This window comes from Lynx canadensis, chromosome F1 (genome assembly GCF_007474595.2).
Source record: "Lynx canadensis isolate LIC74 chromosome F1, mLynCan4.pri.v2, whole genome shotgun sequence".
In the NCBI taxonomy this organism is placed as follows: domain Eukaryota; kingdom Metazoa; phylum Chordata; class Mammalia; order Carnivora; family Felidae; genus Lynx; species Lynx canadensis.
Window position 1 is genome coordinate 44,561,782 of NC_044319.2, and position 25,485 is coordinate 44,587,266.

The 25,485-nt window shown below is 35.9% G+C and overlaps 1 protein-coding gene across 1 annotated transcript in view; it reads right to left on the reverse strand.

The window, feature by feature from the left end:
* The window catches only part of CFH (complement factor H), a 199,853-nt gene that overhangs the window by 90,635 nt on the left and 83,733 nt on the right, over positions 1-25,485 (reverse strand). The window contains exons 12-24 of the mRNA XM_030302776.1: positions 19,963-20,145; positions 18,198-18,371; positions 16,610-16,786; positions 15,426-15,608; positions 15,136-15,318; positions 12,698-12,868; positions 10,626-10,808; positions 9,984-10,193; positions 7,970-8,143; positions 7,086-7,262; positions 5,906-6,079; positions 2,190-2,372; positions 1,329-1,725 (exon numbers count right to left, since the gene is read on the reverse strand). Coding sequence (XP_030158636.1) covers positions 1,529-1,725; positions 2,190-2,372; positions 5,906-6,079; positions 7,086-7,262; positions 7,970-8,143; positions 9,984-10,193; positions 10,626-10,808; positions 12,698-12,868; positions 15,136-15,318; positions 15,426-15,608; positions 16,610-16,786; positions 18,198-18,371; positions 19,963-20,145 — 2,369 coding nt within the window. The 3' untranslated portion in view covers positions 1,329-1,528. Of the gene's footprint in view, positions 1,726-2,189; positions 2,373-5,905; positions 6,080-7,085; positions 7,263-7,969; positions 8,144-9,983; positions 10,194-10,625; positions 10,809-12,697; positions 12,869-15,135; positions 15,319-15,425; positions 15,609-16,609; positions 16,787-18,197; positions 18,372-19,962; positions 20,146-25,485 lie in introns of the transcript that reaches the window.

Below are 25,485 nucleotides of genomic sequence, written 5' to 3' on the forward strand. Positions count from 1 at the left end.
AAGTGACTGTCATTTGTGATTCAGATTTAGATAATCGGCTCCAGTAGAGACAGCCTGGTTTCTCATTCTGAGAATACCACTTGATTTGATGCAAATGAAGGAAGAAGATATCACCTTAAGATACTTTTACCTTGGATGAGCACTGGGTGTTGTATGGAAACCAATTTCACAATAAATTTCATATATTAAAAAAAAATACTTTTACCTTGATTATATCTTTATTTTCATCCTAAAAATTTCATGTTTTTGTAGAAGTTAAAAATGTTTTCGGTCAACTGATTTTAACTGTTTATGTTGTTTGAAATGTATAAATTTAAAAATTGCATTTCAGGGGCGCCTGGGTGGCTCAGTCGGTTAAGCGTCCGACTTCAGCTCAGGTCACGATCTCGCAGTTCGTGAGTTCGAGCCCCGCGTCGGGCTCTGGGCTGATGGCTCAGAGCCTGGAGCCTGCTTCCGATTCTGTGTCTCCCTCTCTCTCTGCCCCTCCCCCGTTCATGCTCTGTCTCTCTCTGTCCCAAAAATAAATAAACGTTAAAAAAAATTTAAAAAAAAATTGCATTTCAGACTCTTGTGGTTGAATGTGTTCAAAACTCTCTATACCAGCAAAATCGTGGAGATGTCATTAGATTTGAACATCTTTACCAAAGAGGTCTTCATAGTTCTCAACATGTATTGCCTTACTTTATCTTTATTTTAAAACAACATATTCTTGTGGTTCAAAGGTGATGTATATTAAAGACAGATACAATGCAGAATGCAGGTTAGTATTAAGAAGTTAAACAGCTACTCTTAACCCTAGTTTCTCTAATCTGCTGTCAATATTTTATTGTGCTTCCTGACAATCTTTGTTTTATAAATATTTATTCAGTGTTCAAAGCACACTGTGTGTGTGTTTACACTTGACATCAGATTTTTTGTTACTTTTCATGTCATGTTATCATAGTTATGTACCCAGTTCGATTCTAATCTCCCTTTATTCTTTCTTTAATTTTTATTGTGCTAGAGAGTTATCTTGTAGGAGATCATGTATTCCATTATTTTTTTGGTATATCTGTCTTTTGATAGATAAGCAAAAGTAAATAATAACTACTTACATCGTGTTAACATAGGTATGACATAGTTAGGTTTTGAAGTGTTTGTGAAGTGAAACTATTTTGAAGATGGAAAAGCCTTTTCTCCCATTTCCTCCAAAACGGACGGTCTCAGGAAGCCTCAGAAGTTACCGAGGAAGATTTGAGAAAGGTAGGAGAAAGATGCATAGAAGTCGTCACTGAAGTGATTGAATCTCATTTCTTGTCATAGATATTTTTTTAATAGGACACAAAGCATTTTGGTTTGCCAAGTTTTAATGAAGTGCTTTTAAGAAGTGATTTATTCACTTCTCAGATTATAATTACATCATCCATGAAATATTTAACACAAATTCTGATATGAATATAAAGGAGTTTAACAATACCTGACAAAATAAGCATGAAAAATTTGAATAAATGTACATGTTTTAATTTTAGGACTGCATCTTAACCATGTTTTATACACAAACAGGATAGGTCAGTTTCCCGTCCCAACAGGTTGCTTGGAATGTTTGTTGTGATGTCTGTCTACGATATCCAGATTTACATTGAAATTGAACAGTTTCCCTTGTTTGGAAATATCTCTTTTTCTTAGAAGACCATCCTAATTGTATGTTATGTTTTCTCATGGTTTCTTCTGATACCATACAAACATCTGAAGATTTAAAAAAAATGAACATAAGCATTAAGTAGTAAACAAATATTTTCCACAGAATTTCAGACTTTCAAAGCAGAATTGTCTGCACCGGTCCAGGGCTTTGTTCTCAAAACCTTTTCCAACCAGTTCATTGAAAATCCATCACATAGATGTAAATCATTTTAAATGATTAACGATGTAAAAATGAGGTACTGTGTTTAAGGTGTGCTAATTAAATGTTATAATGAAAGATGCATCATGTCAATAACAATAGGAAGAGCTTTCATTAAAGAATATTTTGTTGCTGTGGTTGCTTGAATAAGACTTTTTTTCTAATTTTATTTCTTCACATATTAATATTTGGTAGTCAAACATTTGATAGAATGATTGTGGTTAATCCATGAATATTCTGTTAATAAAGCAAAACACCTTTCTCATTATAGTGATTTTCCCAGGATCCAGGTGAATATTAAGATATTTACCCAAGCATTTTGGCGGTTCTGACCACTGTCCATATCTGCATGTGATGACCTTGTTTCCCTCAAGCACATACAAGGACTGGCACTGGTACTGAACAGATGACCCTGGAGCATATTCTGATGTTGGGAATGTGGTCATGTCTCCATTGTCAATAGCCGGAGGGGGCCCACATTTTTCTTTAGGGTCTAAAAAAGAATATTATTTGATTTATTGAACATCCAAAGAAAAACAGGGTAAAGTAAAGCAAATAAAAATATAGCATAATATACAACATCAAGACTTGTGATTTCTGCTGACAGAAATGATTCATTGGAGAAATTCTAATCACTTAAACTGAGAAGAACACTTTTAAGCACTTCCTTTTATCCCACATGAAAGCACACACAAAGCATTAACAAATTGTCTGCTTTGCAGTATTCTGGTATTAAAAAACATTTTCCCTAGTGAATAAATGCCAGACAGATGGAGAGCTAATATACACAAAGAAATTTTCTCATTAGTTACAACATATTGTAGTGTCTATTGGATCTCAAGTCACTGTGTATTGACTTTCATTGTTACTACAAAAGAAACATCAGCTTTAATTAAGTCAAAGAAATACAAATTTGTATAATGTGAAAGGGAATTGTTGGCCTCCTATTCTGGACAAGGTGAGGTAGAAACATTTCTGCTAATCCCTTTGCTAAGTAAAACTAAAAACCCTGAACGTATCATAAAAAACAATAAAAGGGATTATGGAAGATGCAGAGTAGATATCGATCTAATCAGAGACCTTGGGATTCAAGGAATTACACTGTAGTTAGTGAGTTTGGGTTTTCATTGTCTCTTCTATGGATCCTGGACTGAGCACTGAAGAAGACTGGAACCCAGAAACAATATCAAGTTCATGGAAAAAAAAAATTCCAAGAATTGCCTGCTCTCTTTAGCCAAAGGCCCAGGAAAGGAGTATTCTAACAGGACAGAAGTATTTTTTACAGTATTCGAATAACTCCGAAAAAACATCATCAAGAAACCTTGACCATTCCTCTCCACGTGTTGCTCAGAGATCAACAGTGATCAACACAGGCCACGTGAGGTGCCCAGACTTCTATCCACACTCAGGGAACAAGACGCCTCTCCACTTTCCATGGTGTCAGTGCAGGCCAAGTGGGAAGTCTGCACTTGCACTCTGGCAGCTTTGGAGGCCTGATAAATAAGAGATGTCAATAAAATCCGGAGCCTTAAAACATAATATCCCAAATGTCTAGAATACAACTGAAAATCACTCATTATAGGGGTGCCTGGGTGGCTCAGTGGGTTGAGCATCCAACTCTTGATTTGCACACAGGTCACGATCTCACGGTTCGTGAGTTTGAGCCCTGTGTTGGGCTCTGTGCTGGCAGAGAGGAGCCTGCTTGGGATTCTCGCTCCCTCTCTCTGCCCCTCCCCTGCTCACACACTGGGATGAGTGCTCACTTTCCTAAAATAAATACACCTTTAAAAAAAGAGAGAAAAACATCACTCATTATGCCAAAGACCAGGAAAACCTCAAAAGAGAAAAGGTAATCAACACATGGCAACATTGAGATGACACAGATAATGGAATTATTTAGTGATGGTTTTTCAAAATCCAATGGGAATTATAGAACAGAAAAATAGAATAATGGATTTTTAAAAATCCTCACTGGATGGGCTCTATCATGGATTACAGATGACAGAAGGATAAATAAACTCGAATATAGAATACAGACTACTCACTTTGAAAACAAACAAAAGTGGACAGGGCTTCAGGGACCAGTAAGAGTATAGCAAAAGACTGGACAACCAGAAAGGGAAAAGAAAGGGGTTAGAGATGAAAACAAACAAACAAACAAACAAACAAACAAACAAAAAACCCTCAAACAATAATGGCTGAAAATTTCCCATGTTGGGCACAAGGCATAAACATTCATACTGAAAAAGCCAAACAGGATAATCCTAAAGAAATTCAAGCCAAGATACATGAAATCAAACTGAGGAAAACTAAAGAAAAGGAAAAATCTCAAAAGCAGCTACACAGAAATTAGGCAAACCTCTAAGGGAAAAAGGGTTCAAGTGTCCGTGGGGTTCTCATCTGTGTCCATGGAGCCAGAGAGAAGTGACAACGTTTCTCAAGTGCTAGAAGAAAAGAAACTGTCATCTCTGAATGCCACATCCAGTGATGCCATCCTTAGGATACAAGGGAGAAATAAAGACGTTCCGAGACAATGGAAAAGGGGGAAAATATCTCCAGCAGATCTATCTTTAAAGAATTGCTAAAGGAATTCTTCAAATAGCACCGAAAAGGTAACAGAAGGAGGACTGAGACTTCACGCAGGAAGAAAGAACAAGGCAACTGAGAAAAATAAGGGTAAATATAAGAGACTCTTTTTCCTAAGGAGTTTGTTATATTGGATGTTTGGGCAACATTGTGTCATTTCCTATAGTGCTCAACATATGTGGAAGAAACACTTAACATTTATCCCCCCCCCCCCACCCCACAAAAGGTTTATGTTTAAAATGTGGGAGGGTAAGAGGTGCCTGAGGGTTTTAGTCACGTAAGCACCTGACTCTTGATCTCAGCTCAAGTCTTGATCTCAGGGTGGTGAGTTCAAGCCCCGCAATGGGTTCCACGCTGGCTGTGAAGCCTACTTAAAAAAAAAAAAAAAAAAAAGAAAGTAAAATAAAATAAAATGTGGGGAGGATAAATGGACCTAAATCGAAGTAAGGTTTCCACATTTCACATGAAGTGGTAAAATGTCAATTCCGGGAGGAGTGATAAGCTATCTATGTACATCTTAATATTAGGGCAACCACTAATGAAACTATACAATGAGATATGCCCCCAAACAATATAGAGGTGTCAAAATAATATTATTTTAAGATGTTTCAAAAATCTACAGTGATGAGAAGAAAGGAAATGGAAGTGAGAAACAGGAAACACAAGACAAACAGTAAAATGACTGACACAGCCCCTAATCTATCAAAAACTACTTTAAGTGTAAGTGGTTTAAATACTTCAGTGACAAGACTGAAATGGCAGAGTGCACACATAAACAAGAACCAACCGTCTGGCGTCTAAAGAAACTCACTTTAAACATGAAAACATAGGTGGGATCAAAGTAAAAGACTGGAAAATATATATGCCAGGCGAAAGTGGATTTGAAAAACAAGTGGCTATAATATCTCCTTTGTTGGCTCCCCTTCTTTCGTAAACTCTAAATGCTGGAGTGTCCTATGATCAAGTTCTCAGACTTTTTCTTCAGTATACACTAATTCCCGGGTTGAGCTCAACTAGTAACCTCCCTTTAAATATAATCCACACGCTGAAGAAGCCCAAATTTGTATCAAATTCTGTGATCACGCCCCAGCTGCGGATTCCATGTCTCCAAGTGGAATTTCATGGAGCTGTCAAATGTCCTCCATGTATCTTTAATACATTTATTCCTCAGGAAATAACCGAGGGTCTTAATGCTTAACACAGAGAGAATTTTCCATGATTCCAGCTGTCCTAATCTGGTCAAATCTTTCATAAAATAAATACATCCACAATAGAGTCCACTGAAAGAAAAAACTGGATTTTAAGCACCATCATTTTATTTGAGATTAAAAAATGAACCAAAATAACTACTTCATTATATATTTATATTAACATATTTAGTCCCTGAAATATTCTCTTAATATTTAAAGAGAATATTTTAAGGGAAATAAAACACTTTACCTAGGCACTGAGGTGGTTGTGTCCAGTTCCCATTTGAACATGTCACTTCTCTGCCCCCAACCAGGTAAAAAGGTATGATGCATTCATAACGTGCCCTCTGACCAGGTAGATACTTAGACATCTCATCCAGTATAATAGCATTTTTCACTCTGGGTGGATTCCCACAGGAAATATCTGAATAGAAAGAAAAAAAATCTCATCTCTAACATAATGGTCATTTTGAATAGCAAATCAACGAATGGGTTTCCAAATAGATCTCTAAGAGGATTTTAAATCAACAGTTAATGTGTCATGAAAGGCTGCTAATTTTAAGAAATTTACATATAAGATTGAAGAAAAGGAGATAAAGCAATATATTTTATTTTATAAGACTTAAACTTCTATGAAACTGAGAGTTTTTCTGGACATATCCCTTAGGGTCTAGTCAAATCACTCTTCCAAATTATGTATTTTCAAAATGAATTTATAAACCACAAGAAAATCAAAATAAAAAGATTATTCGACATCAGAATTTGGCTTGCAATTATCCTGTTTATGAATGTAATTTTAGGCTCTGAGAAAAATAAACACAGCAGCCACTTCCTTAGAGAATAAATGAAGATTTAACACGCTTTGAAGAATACCAGAGCTGAAGGAAAAAGATGATTAACCGAGAGTGCAAACAGGAGATGAGTGGCAAAATAACAGAAAAATAAATGTATAATTGACAAAAACAGCCTTCAATGATTCTTTTTTGCAAACGCTTAAGGACATTTCAATGCATAATGTATAATTCACCAGTGAGATTCAGGTGGACGTAAATATACCAGGCTATAGGTATGGCTCCTAGACTGGAGTATACACTGAATCCCTTGGGAATTGTTAAGACACTTTCAGGGTTGCAGCCCCAGAGTTTTTGCCACCACAGGTCTGAGCAAGCCTGTGAATTCACATTTGCATTTCTAACCATTTCCCAGAAGATGCTGATTCTGTTCTTCCAGAGACCACAGTTTGAGAACCACTGGGCTTTCAGATTGACCACTGAGTACACAATTATATCCCTTTATGTTAAAACATAAACTTCTTCGACCTGGCCTAAAAGAATAATCCATGTCCATTTCATAAGTGCTGTTAGAAGGAATTGCATATTATATTAGTTAAGACATTTTCACAAATAGGTTTCAAAATTGCGTTGAAGTACCTCTGCATATTGGCTTTCCTATCCATTGGCTGTTAATACACTGGATAGTATTTGGTCCATCCAAAAGGTAATTATTTGGACATTTATAAGTCACTTTTTCTCCTGACCTATATAACGTCTTCTTCTGGCCTATGGGTGTGGCATTACCGAAGTCGGGTAAGCTAAAACAATCCGTGTCTGAAAGAAAAAGAATATGTACTTGTTCAGTAAATATTTTAAAATACATAATGGCTAATAACTATAATGTAGAACAATAGGTACACATCAAACCAATGAATACCTTGCAAAATTTTTTCTTATACCCTGAAAAAATATATTAGAAGTCTTGCTTAATTATATTGAATAGTCCTATGTTTATCAAAGTATAACATGGGGATGATGACATCGTAAGCCTGAAGAGATATGGATACATGTAATGCTTGAGATCACACTTCTTGCATTCAAATTCTTTCTTGCCCATACAAGCCATCTACCTTATGTATTTGTATTTTCACCTCTGTCAAAATCTGTTACGTTTATTCGTGTCAAACATCTCAGAAAACTATATACATACAAGGAGATAACTGACAAACTAACAGTAAATTGAATAATGATGGGATTGATGAGCAGGGACCAGCTGTGACACAGGAACAGGGATGAGAAGTCTGAGGATGTGTATCACAGGAGGTCTAATGTGCACACACGGTGACATGAAAGTGAAATAATTTGGCTCATGCTGTCATACTTTTATTATTACTACGGCTATTAATTCTCTACTAGAATCCACAGCTTCCCAGAGATACCCTGTTAAATTCTGGAATTACTGCCTAGTTTCATATTTGTACCATTTATGCTCTGAATTAAGAATATTTATCAATCGTAGAGTAAAATTAAATACACTATACTTTTGCACTCTGGTGGATGGGACCATTTTCCTCCTAAACATCTTATGAATGCAGGTCCATTAATCTCAAAACCTTTGGTGCATTTGTATGTTACTTCTTCTCCATATTGGTAACTGTCTGATACGTGAGATAGAATACCATGTGGAATCAAGTGTGGTGGCGCACAGGAAAGTCCTAAAAAAAGAAAGAGACAAAGAAAGAATGACTCCATGTTTTACTAAAACTGAAACTTAATTTTATGCATTGGTTGCCATATTTGGCAGTTTTATTTGAAAAAAATAACACAGGATCTGCAATTATATCACGGAGATGGTGTGCAAATGCTTCCTAAAACCATCATTCTGATGTATCCAGTTGACAACCTGAGTAGGAATTTGAAACTAAACATGTCAGTACATTATCAGCCATAGCGACTTCTTTCTAGATAGGTTTCCTGAGGCAAGGGAAACAAAAGCAAAAATAAAGTATTGGGATTACATCAAAATAAAACACTCGTGTACAGTGAAGGGAACAATCAACAAAACTAAAAGACAAGCTACAGAAAGGGAGAAGATATTTGTGAATGATGTAACTGATAAAGCGTTAGTAACCAAAATATATAAAGACCTTATAAAACTCAACACCCCCAAACCGTAACCCAGTTAAAAATGGGCAGAAGACAAGAACAGACATAGATCCAAAGAAGACATGCAGACAGCCAACAGACACATAAAGAGATGCTCAACATCACTGATCATCAGGGAGATGCAATTCAAAACTACAATGGGATATCACCTCACACCTGTCAGATAGGCTAAAATCAACACACAAGAAACAACAGGTGTTGGCAAAGATGTGGAGAAAGGGAAACCCTCCTGCAGTGTTGGTGTGGGAATGCAAACTTGTGCAGCCACTCTGGAAAGCAGGGTGAAGATTCCTCAAAAAGTTAAACGTCGAACTACCCTATGATCCAGCAATTGCACTACTAGATATTTACCCAAAGAATACAAAAATACTACTTCAAAGGGACTCATATGCCTTGATGTTTATAGCAGCATTATTTCCAATAGCCCAGTTACAATGAATAAAGAAGAGGGGGTACAAACACACAATGGAATATTACTCAGTCACAAAAGAAAGAAATCTTGCCATTTGCAATGACACAGATAGAGCTACAGAATGTAATGCTAAGCGAAATAAGTCAGAGAAAGATAAATAATATATGATTTCACTTATATGTGGAAGTTAAGAAACAAAGCAAATGAGCAAAGGGCGGGGCGGTTGGGGGAAGAGGGAGAGAGGCAAACCAAGAAACAGACTCTTAATTATAGAGAACAATGTGACGGTTACCAGAAGGGAGGTGGGTGGGAGGATGGGTTTAGCAGGTGATGGGGATTAAGGAGGGCACTTGTGATGAGCACCGAGTGTTGTATGGAAGTGTTGAATCACCATATGCTACACCTGAAACTAATATTACACTACACGTTAACTACCTGGAATTTAAACTAAAACTTAAATAATAAAAAAAAATAAAAATGTCAATATATTTATGAAAGACGCTATCAGTGTTTCTCAAACTAATAGCGAATAATAAAAGAAGAGCATTGAGAATTAATCATCTTATGTACCATGTGTTGTAAGAACTCTAATGACATAGGAAAAACAAAAGAAATTTATAAAAACTCATGGCAAAGCAATCAGTACAAGTTCCATATATAAATGGGTAGGAATATGAATAGGCGGTATGTTATGGACAGAGAGGTTTAGGTGTACTACACATCTAGTTTTCATTAAACAATTTCCAGAATTCAAAGTGAGTCTGTAATGAGTGAATGAAATTAACACAAAGAGGATAGATTTGATTATGCAAAAATTGCTGGTAAGGTACATAAATATATAAATGATTTTAGATATTTAGCTATAAATGAGTTTGTATATTTAGAAATCTAAAGGATTCTTTCTCACGAATTTGACAATTGATTATGCTTAATCGATTATATCGAAAATAGAATTGTGGTTTGCATACTGTCCTCACCTTCACACCGAGGTGGAGAACTCCATTTTCCTATGTGGCACGTTATCTCATCTTTTCCAGATATCCTGAAACCATCCTCGCAAATGTAATTTAATTTGGTGCCATGTACATAAAACTCAGGTTTCAATGTTTCGTCCATCTCTTCTGAAAATTGAGATGATTTAATGGTTCCATGTTCTATCTGAGGTGGTTGAGGACATGGGCTTTTTTCTGTATAAAGAACAGAGATCAATGTTTAAATTGAAAAATGTAATCAAATACTAGTTGAGGTTGTAAAATAAGGATAATCTGAAAAATTAAATTACTGAAAAACTAAAAAACATCTGAAATTTGCAAGCTCATGTCTCCATCAAATCTACAGTAGTATCTGCTTGTTCACTCTACCCCCACATTCTTGTCCTGTTCATCATGAGGGAAATTTTCTATGGTATTTACACAGTAACCCAAAGTTTTGGTCTGTTTCTTTCATAGTAGAACTGAAAGAATGCCAATTGATTTGTATACTTAGATTGCAATTTACTGTTTCAAGATAAAGTGAAATACATAGACAGAAAGGTCCTTATCTTGTTCATTTACACAAAGCACAGGGGAGTATGAACCTCATTTGAAAGAATGTTACAAAGCAAGTTATGCATTACTGACCAACGCAGTGTGGTATGGACTGCCATCTTCCATCCTTGCACACGATTTCCTCTGCATCCTGAATTATATAATTGTCTTGACAGACAACAGATACTTTTTCTCCATCCTGATAATTTACCGTCGTTGCCATATTGTGAGCATTGGGAATCTGAGGTGGAGGTGGGCATGACTGCATTTGTACTTCTACAAATATGAAAATTAGATTTCGTGATGAAATCAGAGTTAAAAATATTAAAGAGAAAAATTAAAGAGAAAACTCAATAATAATGTATCATAAACAATCAAATAATAATGTTATGCTTAAATATGTGATACTCTTCAGCTTGTAGAGCGCTTTAATACATCACACGTGGTCTTAATGGTAGTATCTTCCTTTTATTCCTTCTGTGATAAATCGTGCATAATTTATGTAAAACTTCTTTTAATTATTTCTAACCATTACGATGTACTAACTGAATCATCCACTCAGTAACAGGCACTAAATAAATACTGAGATTAGGATCTTTTTACAGCTATCTATAATCAAATGTATTGTGATTGCATTAAAACCCATATAAGATGTGGAATGGAAAATAATTAGCCACAGGAAGAATTACATGTAGTTAAAGATCAACTATTTGATACAGGTCCTGGCCAAGACATGAATTAGATATGGTCATTAGTGATTAACAGTGTGTTGTTTAAAGTTCAAAACTCTCTGGAGATACTGTTGACTAGGTTGCCGACACTGTTTAGAGATACACAGATGATGAAATGCACCCTGTTTAACGGATTAGACAGCCTGACTTTCCTTCTATGACCAGCAAGGTATACAAGATTCCTTTGCAAACTTGCGTTTGAGCTCCCATAAAGGAGAGATACCTCACATGTATCGTGGCAGTTCATAACCTGGAGACAAAGATGTCCTGTTCCACTGAGGGAAGACTCTGGACGGCTAACCCTGGAGGCTTTTGGACCTCTCTGTGATACCTACGTTTTGCTTTCTCCTGCCATGCGTTTATTTCATTAAAGACCTTATGTGACTGCACATTGGGAAGTCTCCTGAGTCCGTCCAATTATCTGACACTTTGTATTCAATTCAGAGAAATTGTTGACGGAATATAATTCATTCATGCTGACTAATATGGTCATATTTTCTATTTCTATCTTTAGACAGATGCAGGAGTATTTTATATTTAATCAAAAGTTTTTTTCTTATTTCTGTTTTCATTATCTTGGCATATTTTTTCAATGTATTCTCAAGGATTTATTCTCTTCTATATCTGCTTGTTTAAGCATTTTTGTCCTAATAATCTTAATTTGTACTTCCTCTTGATACATTTTACCAGAGGTTGGTCTGGCAACTAAATCTCCGGCAGGTGCCATGTCTGCACTTTCCCTCTACCTTGATGGCACCAGTGGGTGCACTCCAGCCCAGGGCTCTCCTGTGGCTTCATCCAAGCCGGCGAGCGGGCCCCAGCCCTGCATTCTGCTGCCTCGCTAAAGCTGGCCAGCATGCTCAGCCCACAGAGGGCACACTCCTTGATCCCCAGGCTCTAGTGGCCTGAGGGGCTTGCATTTCTGGGGCCTGCAGCACAGTACAACAATCCGAGAGATAACTCTTGGTGGGCCACTACCTCCGGGGCACTACAAAGCAGCCTGAAACACAGCCCAGACTTTCTGGGGAACAAGCCTAATTATCTTAGATAGACCGGTAGCCTGAGGGGTGGACTTGAGATGTGCCACACATCTGGGGGCCACCGAGGTGCTCTCAGGGAACGTGGACCAGTGGATGCCATCTTTGTGCTCTCCTCAGCCTCAAAGAAAACCAAATCACTATTTCTTAAAGATACCCGACCAGCGTTAATTTGAGGCCATCAAGTTTCTGGGTGGGTTGTTTTATAGCTGACTGAAGCACTGATGCACTTAATATCTAGAAATGATGTTTTGGTTAGTTTCTAAATTCCCTTCCGGCTTCAAAGTTATTTGTAATAATAAATAGCTAAACATGTTTAAAAGATGCCCAAATACTGCTTTGGCAAGTTCGGAGGAAATAGAGTAAGATTTTGAAAGTACTATAAACAAGAGCTTACCTGTGCAGTTTAGTTCAGGATCCCATCTTCCATTTATGCACGTTGAGTGTTTCTGTTCTAATTTTCCTCTACATTTGTAAGTTATGTTCTCATTATGATCAAATTCGGTCTTCAATGGATTTACCTCACGTATAGTTAAGCTGTGTTTACACTTCTGAAGTTCATCTGTTGCTAGAAAATGAAAATATTGCCTTGAAAAGACTACTTACAAGAATCAAAGCAGTTAATGCAGAACAATAGCTTAGACTCAATAGTATATCGAAATTAGAATTTATGCCCGTAAGTCCCACCAACCAAGTCATTCCTGATCATATTGCATGTGATGGGCTACTTATTATGTCTGAACATAAGTCCCGTGTCCAGGCTTTGAAATTTCAGAGAAAATGTCTGCCATAAATACAGCCTGCACTTTGGGGATTAGAAAAGCATTAAGAGGCTCACTTTTTTGGATGATTTACACACTGAACAGTCATCACCTGGTTAAATTTGGTCTCTTATTTATCTGTGGAAATAGAATATATGAAGCTGCCAATTTAAATATCGTGTTTCAAAAAAATGAATATATTTTTTCACTTATGGTAATTTAATAAGCACATCTAAGATGTATTACGTAAAATGTGAACACTTAAGCAGATCTTTTGCATGATCACTAAAATGGGACAAATACTTGGACTAAGAAATTGGGTGCTTCAAGTCACAACCTGTTTACTGTATATACTCTTCCAATCTGTGAAAAACTATTTTGTACATCAGGTCAACCTATAATTCAATAATATTGTAAGAGTCCATTTTGTTGACTCTAATATGAGTATAACAACTTTTTATACAACTACATACTTCAAAAATTCAATGCAGCCCGGAGTACTTTGTCAAGTTGATAAAATATCAATTGATGTAGGTCTTTGGATTTTTTAATAAGTACCCAAAGAAGTAATGATTTTGTAATACAATAAAAAATAAAACAAAGGGGACTAATTCAAAACACACTAGAGGCTGAAAATAAATTCTGTTTTTAGGGCTTGTCCTCAGTGTTGAAGAGAAAACAAGGTTTTCTTCAGGTGATAGTAACTCACCTATAGTCAAAAGGAGTGGTGGTGGGTGTTGTCATGGTCCTATGATTGACTGGTTTCTGAAAGAATTTCCTTGATTCTTACGAGAAAATAAACATTTTGAGAAGAGTGAAAAGCTAGACTAGCTAGACGTACAAAATAAACACTGAGAGGAGAAAACTGGAGTAAGGTCTATGATAGTTAAAAGTGGATTATGGTAAACTTGAATATAGGTCGAAGATTAACCTTGGAAAGGCAAACTCTGAGATCTAAAAAGAGTAATAACTGAAATAGATGTTTTAGTATAAGAGTGAAAAGTTGAGAGTTTTCATGCCTGTTACAACCTTGGGTTTTCCCCCATATAAAATGAGGGGAAATTGTTTGTGGAGATAGAAGAGGACAAAGATGAAATTTGGTCTTGAAGGACTGGCAATACTTCTCATGGGAATGTGTCTAGCAAAAATGTAAGGATTAAAAAGCAACAAAACCTAAGGGTTCATTCAACAAACTCCTACTTAATGTCTGCTGTATGTTCACCAGTCCTTTGTATATTGGGACTACATCGTGAACAAAACAGGTGTCAATCTCTGCTCCCATGGAACATGAGCCTAAGCCCTACCTTCTCCTTGGAACAATTAATGCCTAGACATCTGGTGAATAAGTAAGATTGGACATCCAGGACTCTCTTTGAATGTAGGACCCAAGAAATCTGTAGGAAAGAACTCATTCCAAGGGAAAAAGGAACAGGGCCCCCAATATTTTCTCAGCTAGTCATCAAAGACATGGTCATCCAAAGGTCAGGATGATGCACATACATCAACCAGAGTGAAGTCCAACAATCAGGTTTGTTTCCTGGCCCCACCCTGACTGCCTCCTTTGACTGACTTATACTGCGAACCCAGAGGGTCTGCAGCTCACCCACCCTTTGGCACATTAACTTCTTGCTGCCGCATTTGAAACAGACTGGGAAATCCTTAGAAGCTTTGAGAGAGGCAAGATTCCTATAGGGACGTAGCAAGTGGGCACTTTCTTGACTTTGTCTGTGTTCCAGGGCCTGGAAACAAGAGTGCCGCGTAAAACAAAAATGGGATTTATGCAAATATGCTTCTATTTTCCTGGCGATTAATACTCAGATTTAAATCATATGAATAACTGTAAGTAAAATTTAGCTTCACACTTAAAAACCATGTTAATTTCAGGGATAGAAAGGGTGATCAGATTCTCTTGCTAGTTTATATTTTTCCTTTGTAGATGATAAGCAATCATTATAATTTAAGACCTGACATATTCAAGCATATATCTAAATTTCAAAACTATGTTTGCAGATACAGTTTTTACAATAAAAATATTACATTTCATTGACCGTCTATTTGAGAAGTGTCTTCTCACCAATGCACTGAGGAAGTTGGGTCCATAATCCTCTTATACATGTAATTGATTTCTGTCCAATCATTGTGAATCCTTCTCTGCAATTGAACTGCACTGAATCTCCATGGTGATAGGGAGGGTTAGAAGTCTGAACAGCGTAGCCGTAATTAAGTTCTGGTATATCTCCACATGTAGTCTCCACCTCTGTGAAAAGTTCAGAAAAATATGTTTACTTATAAAATATAATTTATGTGTTTCTATAAATATAAAAGTTTGGTTTATTTTAAATATGAATATATTTTATACATTACCAATACAAACAGGCAAGTCTGTCCACTGTCCATCAACACACTGAATTTTATTAAAACCCTTCATCAGAAATCTAGGATTGCACACATATTCCACCAAATCGTTGTGTTCATAGTTTTCTTTCTGTGTTTCTTTAACTTTCCCATTAAGGAGTTGAGGAGGTGGAGAACACTGTTTTGTTTGCTCTACAGGAGAAATAATGTGTAAATAATGATCAAATTACCTATTTCACAACTTAAAAAACAATAAAATGGGGAGTTTTTTCTTTAATTAATTTATATTACTTATAATGTACTTTATTATAGCCTTCTTAAGCAATGAAAAACAAATAGTGCTTAAACAAGAAACATGTTTCCCAGTTCCTTTTTCAAAATTATTATTTTAGAAAGAGAGATAGAAGATAAGAAGGGAGAGGAGAAAGAGAGAGAGTGAGAATCTTAAGCAGGCTCTATATGTTCAGCATGGAACCCGACATGGGGCTCGATCCCATGACCCAGGGATCATGACCTGAGCTGAAATCAGGATTCAGATGCTCAACCAACTGAGCCACCCAGGCACCGCAACCCGGTACTGTTAATTACACTGAACTAGTATATTGGAAGTATATTGAAACCCAGAAAACATGTTTAATAATCTAGATATTCTAAAGATGTATGCAAACCAATTAATAAATATGGTCATGTAAATGTTAACAATATTCATATGCCATGGAAAAATTTTATCAAAACTGTTTGAAAAAAATGTCATCATTTGAGGCTAGCATTTTATCAACATATTTTAACTTTGGTTAAGACATACATGTGATTGAATGGACTCAATTAACTATACATTGCTTGAGTATTGTTTAGACACTCGATGAAGGTTGAGGGAAGGCCCATGCCATACCAAGTGTCCAATATTAACAGTGGAATTGTAGTCAAAAGGAAAAGTAACAAACACTGAGGCATAATATACGTATCTATGGCTATTACCACTACATATTTCAAGAAACAAGTGGAGATTGAGTTCTTAAATAAGAAAATCTGAGATATCTACTACCCAACACATGTCCTGGCTTAATGAATTAGATTACAGACACACACACTTGAAGCCAACAGAAAATTAAGCGTGAGAGAAACAAAAACATAAAAATGTTGGTTTCAAAAATCCTATTTCTTGTTGTAGCATTTAGAAGATAAACATTCACCTTTACATGTTGGAAGATTAGGGGACCATCCAAAGTCGTAACACTGAACTGAATCTGGTCCAACTCTTTTAAGTCTTTGTGTGCAGAAAAATTTCAACACATCTCCGACTTTATATTTGTCTTCTTTAGGCTGAATATTTAAGTTATCTTCGATTTCAGGAATCTTGCATTCTATTTCTATAAAAATGTTCAAATAATTTGGTGTGAATATAAAATTAATCATTGGCAAAGTAAATTTTATATGTGTCTTATAAAAATGAGGTGCTGGGTACTGCTTATACAGAGGAGTCACAGAAAATTTTACATATTAGGTTTTCTAAGCCCTCTAAATTCATAGGGGACCCTGAGAAATATTAAGGCATTGAAGAGCAACATATGTACCCTGAAAATGTATTTGGAAGGTCAACTTGCTTATACTGGATCTGATTTTATAACTGACATTTATAAAATAAATGCTATATTATTTTGTACTCCCAAAACAGAAACATATTCTTCACATTAAAAAAAAAAAAACCCTGATACTACATTTTTAAAATTGCACTCAAATAAGATTAGTATTTTGTTTAATGTAAATATAATGGGACAACCAGAACACTAGGAGACATTTCCAACAGTTTCTAAGAAACTATTAAAATAGCTTAATTTATATTGATTATATTATATTAGTACAGAAATCAAACTGAAAAATGAAACAAAATAAGGAACCATGTTCAAAGCCAAATAGTTAGGCATATTCTAGGCATCCTGAGTATTTATATCATATCCAATTATCTATTCTTATTAAACCTTTATACTATCTATTAATAAATTATTGATTATTCTGATTCAAGTTAAGAATGTGTAAAATTATCCCTTCAAATTTGTCAAGTTTGTGACATTCATGACATTCCCAAATAAAAATAAGCTAAATTCCTAAAATAAAGAGCTTCTCTCAGGGTCTGCAGAAATTAACACTCAAGGCAGAAGGTGTAAAAGCAGAAACTCAGGAGCAAAATAGCTGAGGAAATTGTAAGACTACAATTTTGGTTTTCATATAGCATACACTCAAAGAACCCAGTTTTAAATAATATGATAGCCTGCATTTAGAATAACAAACAAAATTATTCTTTGTTTATAAACCTATCATGTATATGGCCCATAGGAAACACTGTGTTAAAGAGAGATAATAGTCCTTGGGCTTTCAAACACCCTCTTCTCCCAGGTTACAGTAAATCAGAAGAAGACACCTTGATTTTAATCATGACTTCTTAAAACTTAATTAATTAATTAATTAATTTTAGATGATTATTTGTTTTTGAGAGAGAGAGAGACAGAGTGTGAGTGGGAGGGGTGGAGAGAGAGAGTGAGACACAGAATCCGAAGCAGGCTTCAGGCTCTGAACTGTCAGCATAGAGCCCCACATGGGGCTTAAACCCGAGAACTGTGAGATCATGACCTGAGCCAAAGTCTGAGGTTCAACCCAATGAGCGACCCAGATGCCCCCAAAATGACTTTAAATAATGCAAATTTGTTCAAATTGGGATATCTTAAACACGTCTTGTTAATTTTGTTAATCCTGAAAAAAAATACCTGGAAAAATGGTACTTACCATAACATATTGGTTTATGAGACCAACCATTGTTCCCACACACTATTGAACCTGCGCGCCCATCTTGGCTTTTGTATCCATCGTGGCATTCATAGTCCAACTTGTCATTGAGTTTAAACCACGTGACATTGCTTTTGGCTTTGGCATTCTCAAATACTGGCATGTCACAAGATTCTAATGCATAACAGAATTGAAGATTTCAATTCTAATATTATTTAATGGACGATGTAATTAAGTCCCATTCCAAGGAGGTAAAAAAACACCTTTATCAATTAGCTTGTGCTAGTAAATTCAGTATCATATTAAATTAATCTAAGAATACCAGTGATAAATCATTGTCTTGAAAGTTACTCGAAATGAAAAAATATGTTTCTACACAGCATTTTTCTTATCACTTAAACACTCTGAAAAAATTTTTCTACGAACACTTTTCTCAATCAGTTATACTTATGTGTTTATGCCATGCTTGTAATCAAATAGGTCATTACAGGTGCATCCTATTTTAACCAGCAGAGAGGAATAGGATTTTGTGAACTAAGATGCCACATTCACTAGCAAGGTGACAAATATTCCAGACAAAACTGGATCAGTTGAATACGACTGGTTTTCAAAAATGCAAGTAAATTTTTAAACATTCTATAAAACTCTACTTTAAAACATCACAATTTCTAAAGCTCACATGCTGATTTTCTTCCTCAAATATTTTCCTAATGGCTGTTTATTTTTTTAAACTTACCAAGATTGAATGGAGAGATAACTATTTTTATTATTAGTTATAAGAAAGTAAAATGTTAAAAGTTTTAATTTTTGCTAACAGTGTGTTCATAAAGATTAGGTAATTCATCTCAAATTTTATGCTGTGTTATGGAGCCAGCTACCTTAAAGCTTTAAAAAACAAAGCAAAACTATACTAGTGAAGAGAGACAGTGTGTTTCTCTTCCATAGTAAGTATTACAATGGATAACTAACTAACATTCAGTATAAAATGACTTTATATGGGAGCCACTTTTATCATTTTTTTTGTGGCTAGTGCCCATAGTAAGCATGGAAATTGAAAAAAAAAAAGGAAATGAAAACAGTACAAAAGGATATTCAAATATCCACTTCCTTTAAAGTGAATATGTAAATATCGGTTCAAAACTATCACTGTGTAGCTTTGGAGGATAAGATAAACTGAGGAAACTGTTCATAGAAATCTTCATAAACATCCAGGGACAGGGAAATCTTTCAACACAGCTGTAGTTGGCACCATCTAGCAGTATTCCTTCTCCACTAACTAGATGTTTACGAAGATTTTCTAAAGGAGAGGATTTTTAAAGTGGGCTACCCTGGAATGTCAACCATGAACTCCATACTTTAATTAAAATTCTGCACTATGGACCCACATCTTCACTTACAAACATAACTTTCATGTCTAGAAACAAAGATTCTGTCATCAAAGTCTGATCACCTAAAAGCAGGAATAGGCACAAATATATTTTGCCAGCCAAAAATAAGTGAGTTTCCAGGAGAATACACATAAGGCTCCCTAACTCGTTTCCAAATCACAGGATGTTTTAAAGTGGAAAATAACGTAAACTGAAAGATGTCCTGCTACTACGCTGTATAAGTGATTACTCTTAAAGGCAAAAACTTACATCGTTTTTCATTTATCTTTTCAAAGGGGAATCGTGTCAGCCCCTCCCCTCAGAAAAGAAGTAATTTAGAGTAAACTTTTGTTCAATAGCCATCAGCATAATGAATAGGAACATAATAAATTACTCACTAATACATGTGGGTTGAGGTGACCATCCACTTTCCAGACATGTAACCGATCCTGAAGTTTTACCATCTGGTGTTACATATCGTGGTTTACATTGATACTGTGTTTCTTTATTTAAGGAATATGTAGGTTCATATTCAGAAAAAAATCCATTTTCAATTGTTATCTCTGATTTTGAACATGTTTCTGAAAGGCAGAATGTATAAGGAAAAGATAAGCATATAAATAAACATTTTTATAAAGATTCACTGTAACAACACAAAAATAAGGAGTCATTTACAAATGAAAACCTGAAAAAATCTGAATCATCCAAATTCCTGGGACAGAAAAAGTAAGCGACAAAGATACTAAATCAAAATAGTTCATTAATTTTTTCTCTTTGGAATGAAGTGACATTTAGAATACCCAGAATCCGGGGCGCCTGGGTGGTGCAGTCAGTTAAGCGTCCGACTTCAGCCAGGTCACGATCTCACAGTCCAGGAGTTCGGGCCCCGCTTCAGGATCTGGGCTGATGGCTCAGAGCCTGGAGCGTGTTTCCCATTCTGTGTCTCCCTCTCTCTCTGCCCCTCCCCCGTTCATGCTCTGTCTCTCTCTGTCCCCAAAATAAATAAACGTTCAAAAAAAAAAAAAAAGAAAACTGTTACCATTTTCCTGATGAATGGACTCATTATTATTATATAATGATCTTCATCTCTAGAGACAGTTTTAGATTAAGTCAGTTTTTTTTTTCTCATAGAAGTATAATCACTCCATCATTCTTTGGTTGCCATTTGCATGAAATATCTTCTTCCATTCCTTCACTTTAGCCTATTGTGTCTTTAAATCTAAAGTGATTTCTTGGTTATTTATTTTAAATCACTCAGGTACTCATTCCTTTTAATAGGTAAATTTAAATGATGTGTATTTAAGGAATTACTGGTAGGTGAACACTTACTATTAACATGTGGCTAATTGTCTTCTGTTTTGCATCTATTGCTCCTCTTTTGATGACTTCCTTTGTTATTTGATTATAGTTTGCAGTTATTTACTTTGATTCTTATTATGCAGTACATTAGATCTCCGGAATTATTTATCTTATAACTGAAGGCTTACACGCTTGGACCAGCATCCACACCCACCACCGGTACAGAACTTCCATTCCACATTCTGCTTCTAGGAATTTGATGTTTTCTTTTTTCTTTTTTGATTTCATATAGAAGTTTTATCATGAAGTGTTTGCTATCTCTGGATTATTACACTTAACGTATTGTCCTCTAGGTTCAACCATGTTGTTGTGAATATCAAGATTTTCTTCTTTCTCATGGGTGAATAATATTCTACTGTGTGTGTGTGTGTGTGTGTGTGTGTGTGTGTGTATCTCATATCTTCCTTATCCATTCATTTATCAGTGGATCCTAAGCAGGGTCCATTCCCAGTGTGGAGCTCCACATGGGACTCGATCTCAAGACTGAGATCATGACCTGAGCTGAATCAAGAGTCTGATGCTTAACCAATTGAGCCACCCAGGAGCCATGTTCCTCAGTCTTGAATGTCCTCCTCCCTGGCATCCTTATTTCCATGACTCCCATCCAACCTTCAAAGCCTACCCAAGATGCCATCGTGACCCTGACAGATTTGGCTCTCTTCATTCCACCTCTTACAAACAAACTCCCCAACCTGATCCCACTCCAGACTCTCATTCCAACTTGGATTTCTTGCCTCCTCTAAATGATCCTGTAGTCTCTCTTTTCCTTGTCTCCATCACAATGCTTTATACAGTAAAATACAATATGTTGATGAAATACAATAATCATTCCTTTTGTTTTCCGCACTAAATGGCCTTTTGGTACATGCTAGTCCTAATGCCTGGCACTTAGCAGTCACTTAAAAAGTGACCATTGGATGGGCAAATAAATGAATGAAAGAATGAATGGATGAATATGAAGCTCTTTTGGAACCTTTCCATTATATCCGCAGATTGCAGGCAACCCATGGGAAGAGCACAGTGGACGGCAACCAGTGTAAAAGGTAAGACATGAGAACACCTGTGCAGTGATCTCAAAGCTCTATTGCATGAACCCAAGAAACCCTGCTATCTGTAACTCCATTGTACCTCTTGTCTACATGTCTTAGTTTTGAATTTATGCCATAATTTTGAAGTCAGGAATCATTTTAATTTTGTTCAAAAAGGCTTTTGGGAGCCTTTGAAGGAACAATTGTATAATCACTTTCCTATCTATTACATTTTTGGTCAACATGGTTTGAGAAACTTGGTTCTTTCAGTTAAAATGTCCAAACACATAAAAGTGCTCTGTCAAATACTTTTACCCCTTTCCTTTTGTTCTTTTTTTCTAAAATATAGCACTTTTTACCTCAATTACATCATCTCTTGTTTATGCACCATATTCTGAAACTAGTTAAAGTTGTTAAGATATGGGTAAAGTGCACATCAGGTAAGTGAGCACAGGATAGACTGGTTGGGAAAATCTTACATCCTGCGCAGGTAGGGGATGGTGTGTGGGGTGAGGGGCGAGGCATAACTGGTATGAAGGAAAAGTGCAAAGGTTGTATAACAATGAGGGATTGAGCAAAGAAAAGTGGATCAAGGTAGACTTTGGCAGAAGCCCTAGTAATCAAAGGCCAAAGATGAAGAACCTACTAATTTATTTATCATTGGGGGACTTACTTTCAGCTAAGAACAATTCCATCAATACTTAATAATTCAGTTCTAGTTTAACATTATGTGCAGGCAGAAGAGTACCATATGGATTCTCTACATATGTCTACATTAAAAACAAGGCTTGCTGTGGCACACCTCTCCCTCTTGTGACACTACTGGGGCATCTGCTCTGACCCTTCTCATGGCGCTCACTGTCACGCTTCACCCATCAGATCTCCCCTCCCCAGGGCCACCTCACCTTCCAGAGTTCCTTAGTCCCCTTCTTCACCCTCATCATCTGTTTCTACCTTTCCTCACTGAAATTGTAATAGAGAACTTTTCAGCTTATAATGATTCACAGTAAACTGCAGTAAATACTATTGGATTTTACTATTCTAAAGTATTTATTCACAGTGTTTGTTACTCCACATAAATTTCAGGTTTGTTGAATCTAGTAATATCAATACATTTCTTTCTTTCTTTTTTAAAAAAACATTTTCTTTTTTCTTTTTTTAAATAGAATTTATTTTTTTAATGTTCATTTATTTATTTTGAGAGAGTGCAAACAGTAGAGGGGGAGAGGGGGAGAGGGGGAGGGGGGGAGAGGGAGAGGGAGAGGGGGAGAGAGAGAGAGAGAGAGAGAGAGAGAGAGAGAGAGAGAGAGAAATCCCAAGCAGGCTCCCAGGTGTCAGGGCAGAGCCTGCTGTGGGGCTCAATGCCACAAACTGTGAGATCATGAGCTGAGCTACAATCAAGAGTCGGATGCCTAACCTACGGAGCCACCCATGTGCCCCTACTACATTTCAAAGAAGAGAGGATACTGAAGGCAGTTGGGCCACTGCACAACTTTAAATCACACCATATAGGTAAACATCACACAACTATTTCTAAAAACTGGAGTTTTCTTGACAGCAGATGGCGAATTCCTATTTATCATATTGGCATTGAAACACAGAATTCGGGATTAAACGCCACTACCTCAAGTTTTCTGGATTACATAACTGTGTATAACATTCATACACATCTTTATAAAATAGTACTTTTAATTAATTTATAAGTAATTCTTACGATTGATAATGTCAATTATTTTTTCCATTTGAGGGTTAACTCTAAAATTGGAAACCATCTTGTACTTGAAACAATATACAAAAAATTGTTTTACTTTGTTTTCTGATAGAAGAGAATCTCTCTAGCTTTGATCTATATTTTACTCCTGAAAGATTATTTTTGGCCCTTGAAACCTCCAGAATTAGGTAACACCCACATCTCATGAAAACTTATTTTAATTTCTCTTTCTGATAGTTCATTATTAGTGTTCAGAAATACAGCAGATTTTTCTATATTGATTTTGTATCCTACAACTTTACTGAATTCATTTATTAATTCTAACAGGTTTTGTTGATGTTGTTGTTGTTGTTGTTGTTGTTGTTGTTGTGGAGTCTTTAGTGTTTTCCCTACAGAATACATCATATGCACACAGAGCTAATTTTACTTGTTTATTTTTTATTTTTATGTTTTACATTTATTTATTTTTGAGAGACAGAGAGAGACAGAGCACAAGTCGGGGAGGGGCAGAGAGAGAATGAGACACAGAATCTGAAGCAGGCTCCAGGCTCTGAGCTGTCAGCACAGCACCCAATGTGGGGCTCGAACCCATGAACCATGAAATCGTGACCTGAGCATAAGTCGGATGCTTAACCGACTGAGCCACCCAGGTGCCTCTTTACTTCTTTATTTCTTATTTGGATACATTTTATTTCCCTTTTTCAACACTGATGAGAGTGGGTATCTTTGTATATTTCCTGATCCTTGAGGAAACCTTTTAGCTTTTCATCAAATGTGATGTTAGTTATGGGCTTCTTATTTATGGTCTTCATTATGTTGATGTACATTTCTTCAATACCTAATTGTTGTCAGTTTTTGTCATAAATGGATGTTGAATTGTGTCAAATGCTTTTTGTGCATCTATCTGGATGATTATATGATTTTTACCTTTCATTTTGTTAATGTGCTATATCATATTACTGATTTAAATCTGTTGAATCACCCTTGAGTCCCATAGATAAACCCAACTTCATCATGGTGTGTGAATCTTTTAATGTGCTATTGAATTCAGTTTGTTTACATTTTGTTGAGCATTTCAATATTTATGTTTATCAGTGATGTTGGGTATAATTTTTTTTGTAGCATCCTTGTCTGGTTTTGGTATTAAAGTTAATATCTTGTCAACTACTTTTGGAAGTGCTCTCCCTCAAAATTTTGGAGTTGTTAAATAAAAATTGGTATTAAATCTTCTTTTAATTACCAGTGAATACTTCTGTTCCCAGACTTTTCTTTGAGGAGATATATTAAATTAATTATTCAGTGTTGTTACTTGTTATTGGTTTGTTCAGATTTTCCATTTCTTAATGATTTTGTCTTGTCAGTTTTATATTTCCAGGAACTTATCCATTCTCTGTTATCCAATTTGTCAGTGTGTAATCATTTATGGTGGTCTCTTACGGACATTTGCATTTCTGTGGCATCAGTTGAATATCTTCAAGTTCATTTCTATTTTATTTATACGATCTCTCTTTTTAATTAGTTAATCAGCTTAGGTTTGTCAATTTTGTCTACATTTTGAAAAAGGTAGGTATCTATTTTTTTGACTTTTTGGTCTTTATTTCATATATTTCTGCTCTGATTTCTGTCATTTCCTTCTTTCTGCTAATTTTAAGCTTAGTTTTTTCTTCTTTTCCAAGTTTTTTAATGAAAAAGATTTTCATTTTATTTGTTAGACAGACATCACAAGTCAGGGTAGGGAGGGGAAGGGGAGAGACAATCTGAAACAGTCTCTACCCTCACGTGCGGAGCACTATGTGGGGTAGAAGCCCATGATCCTGGATCAT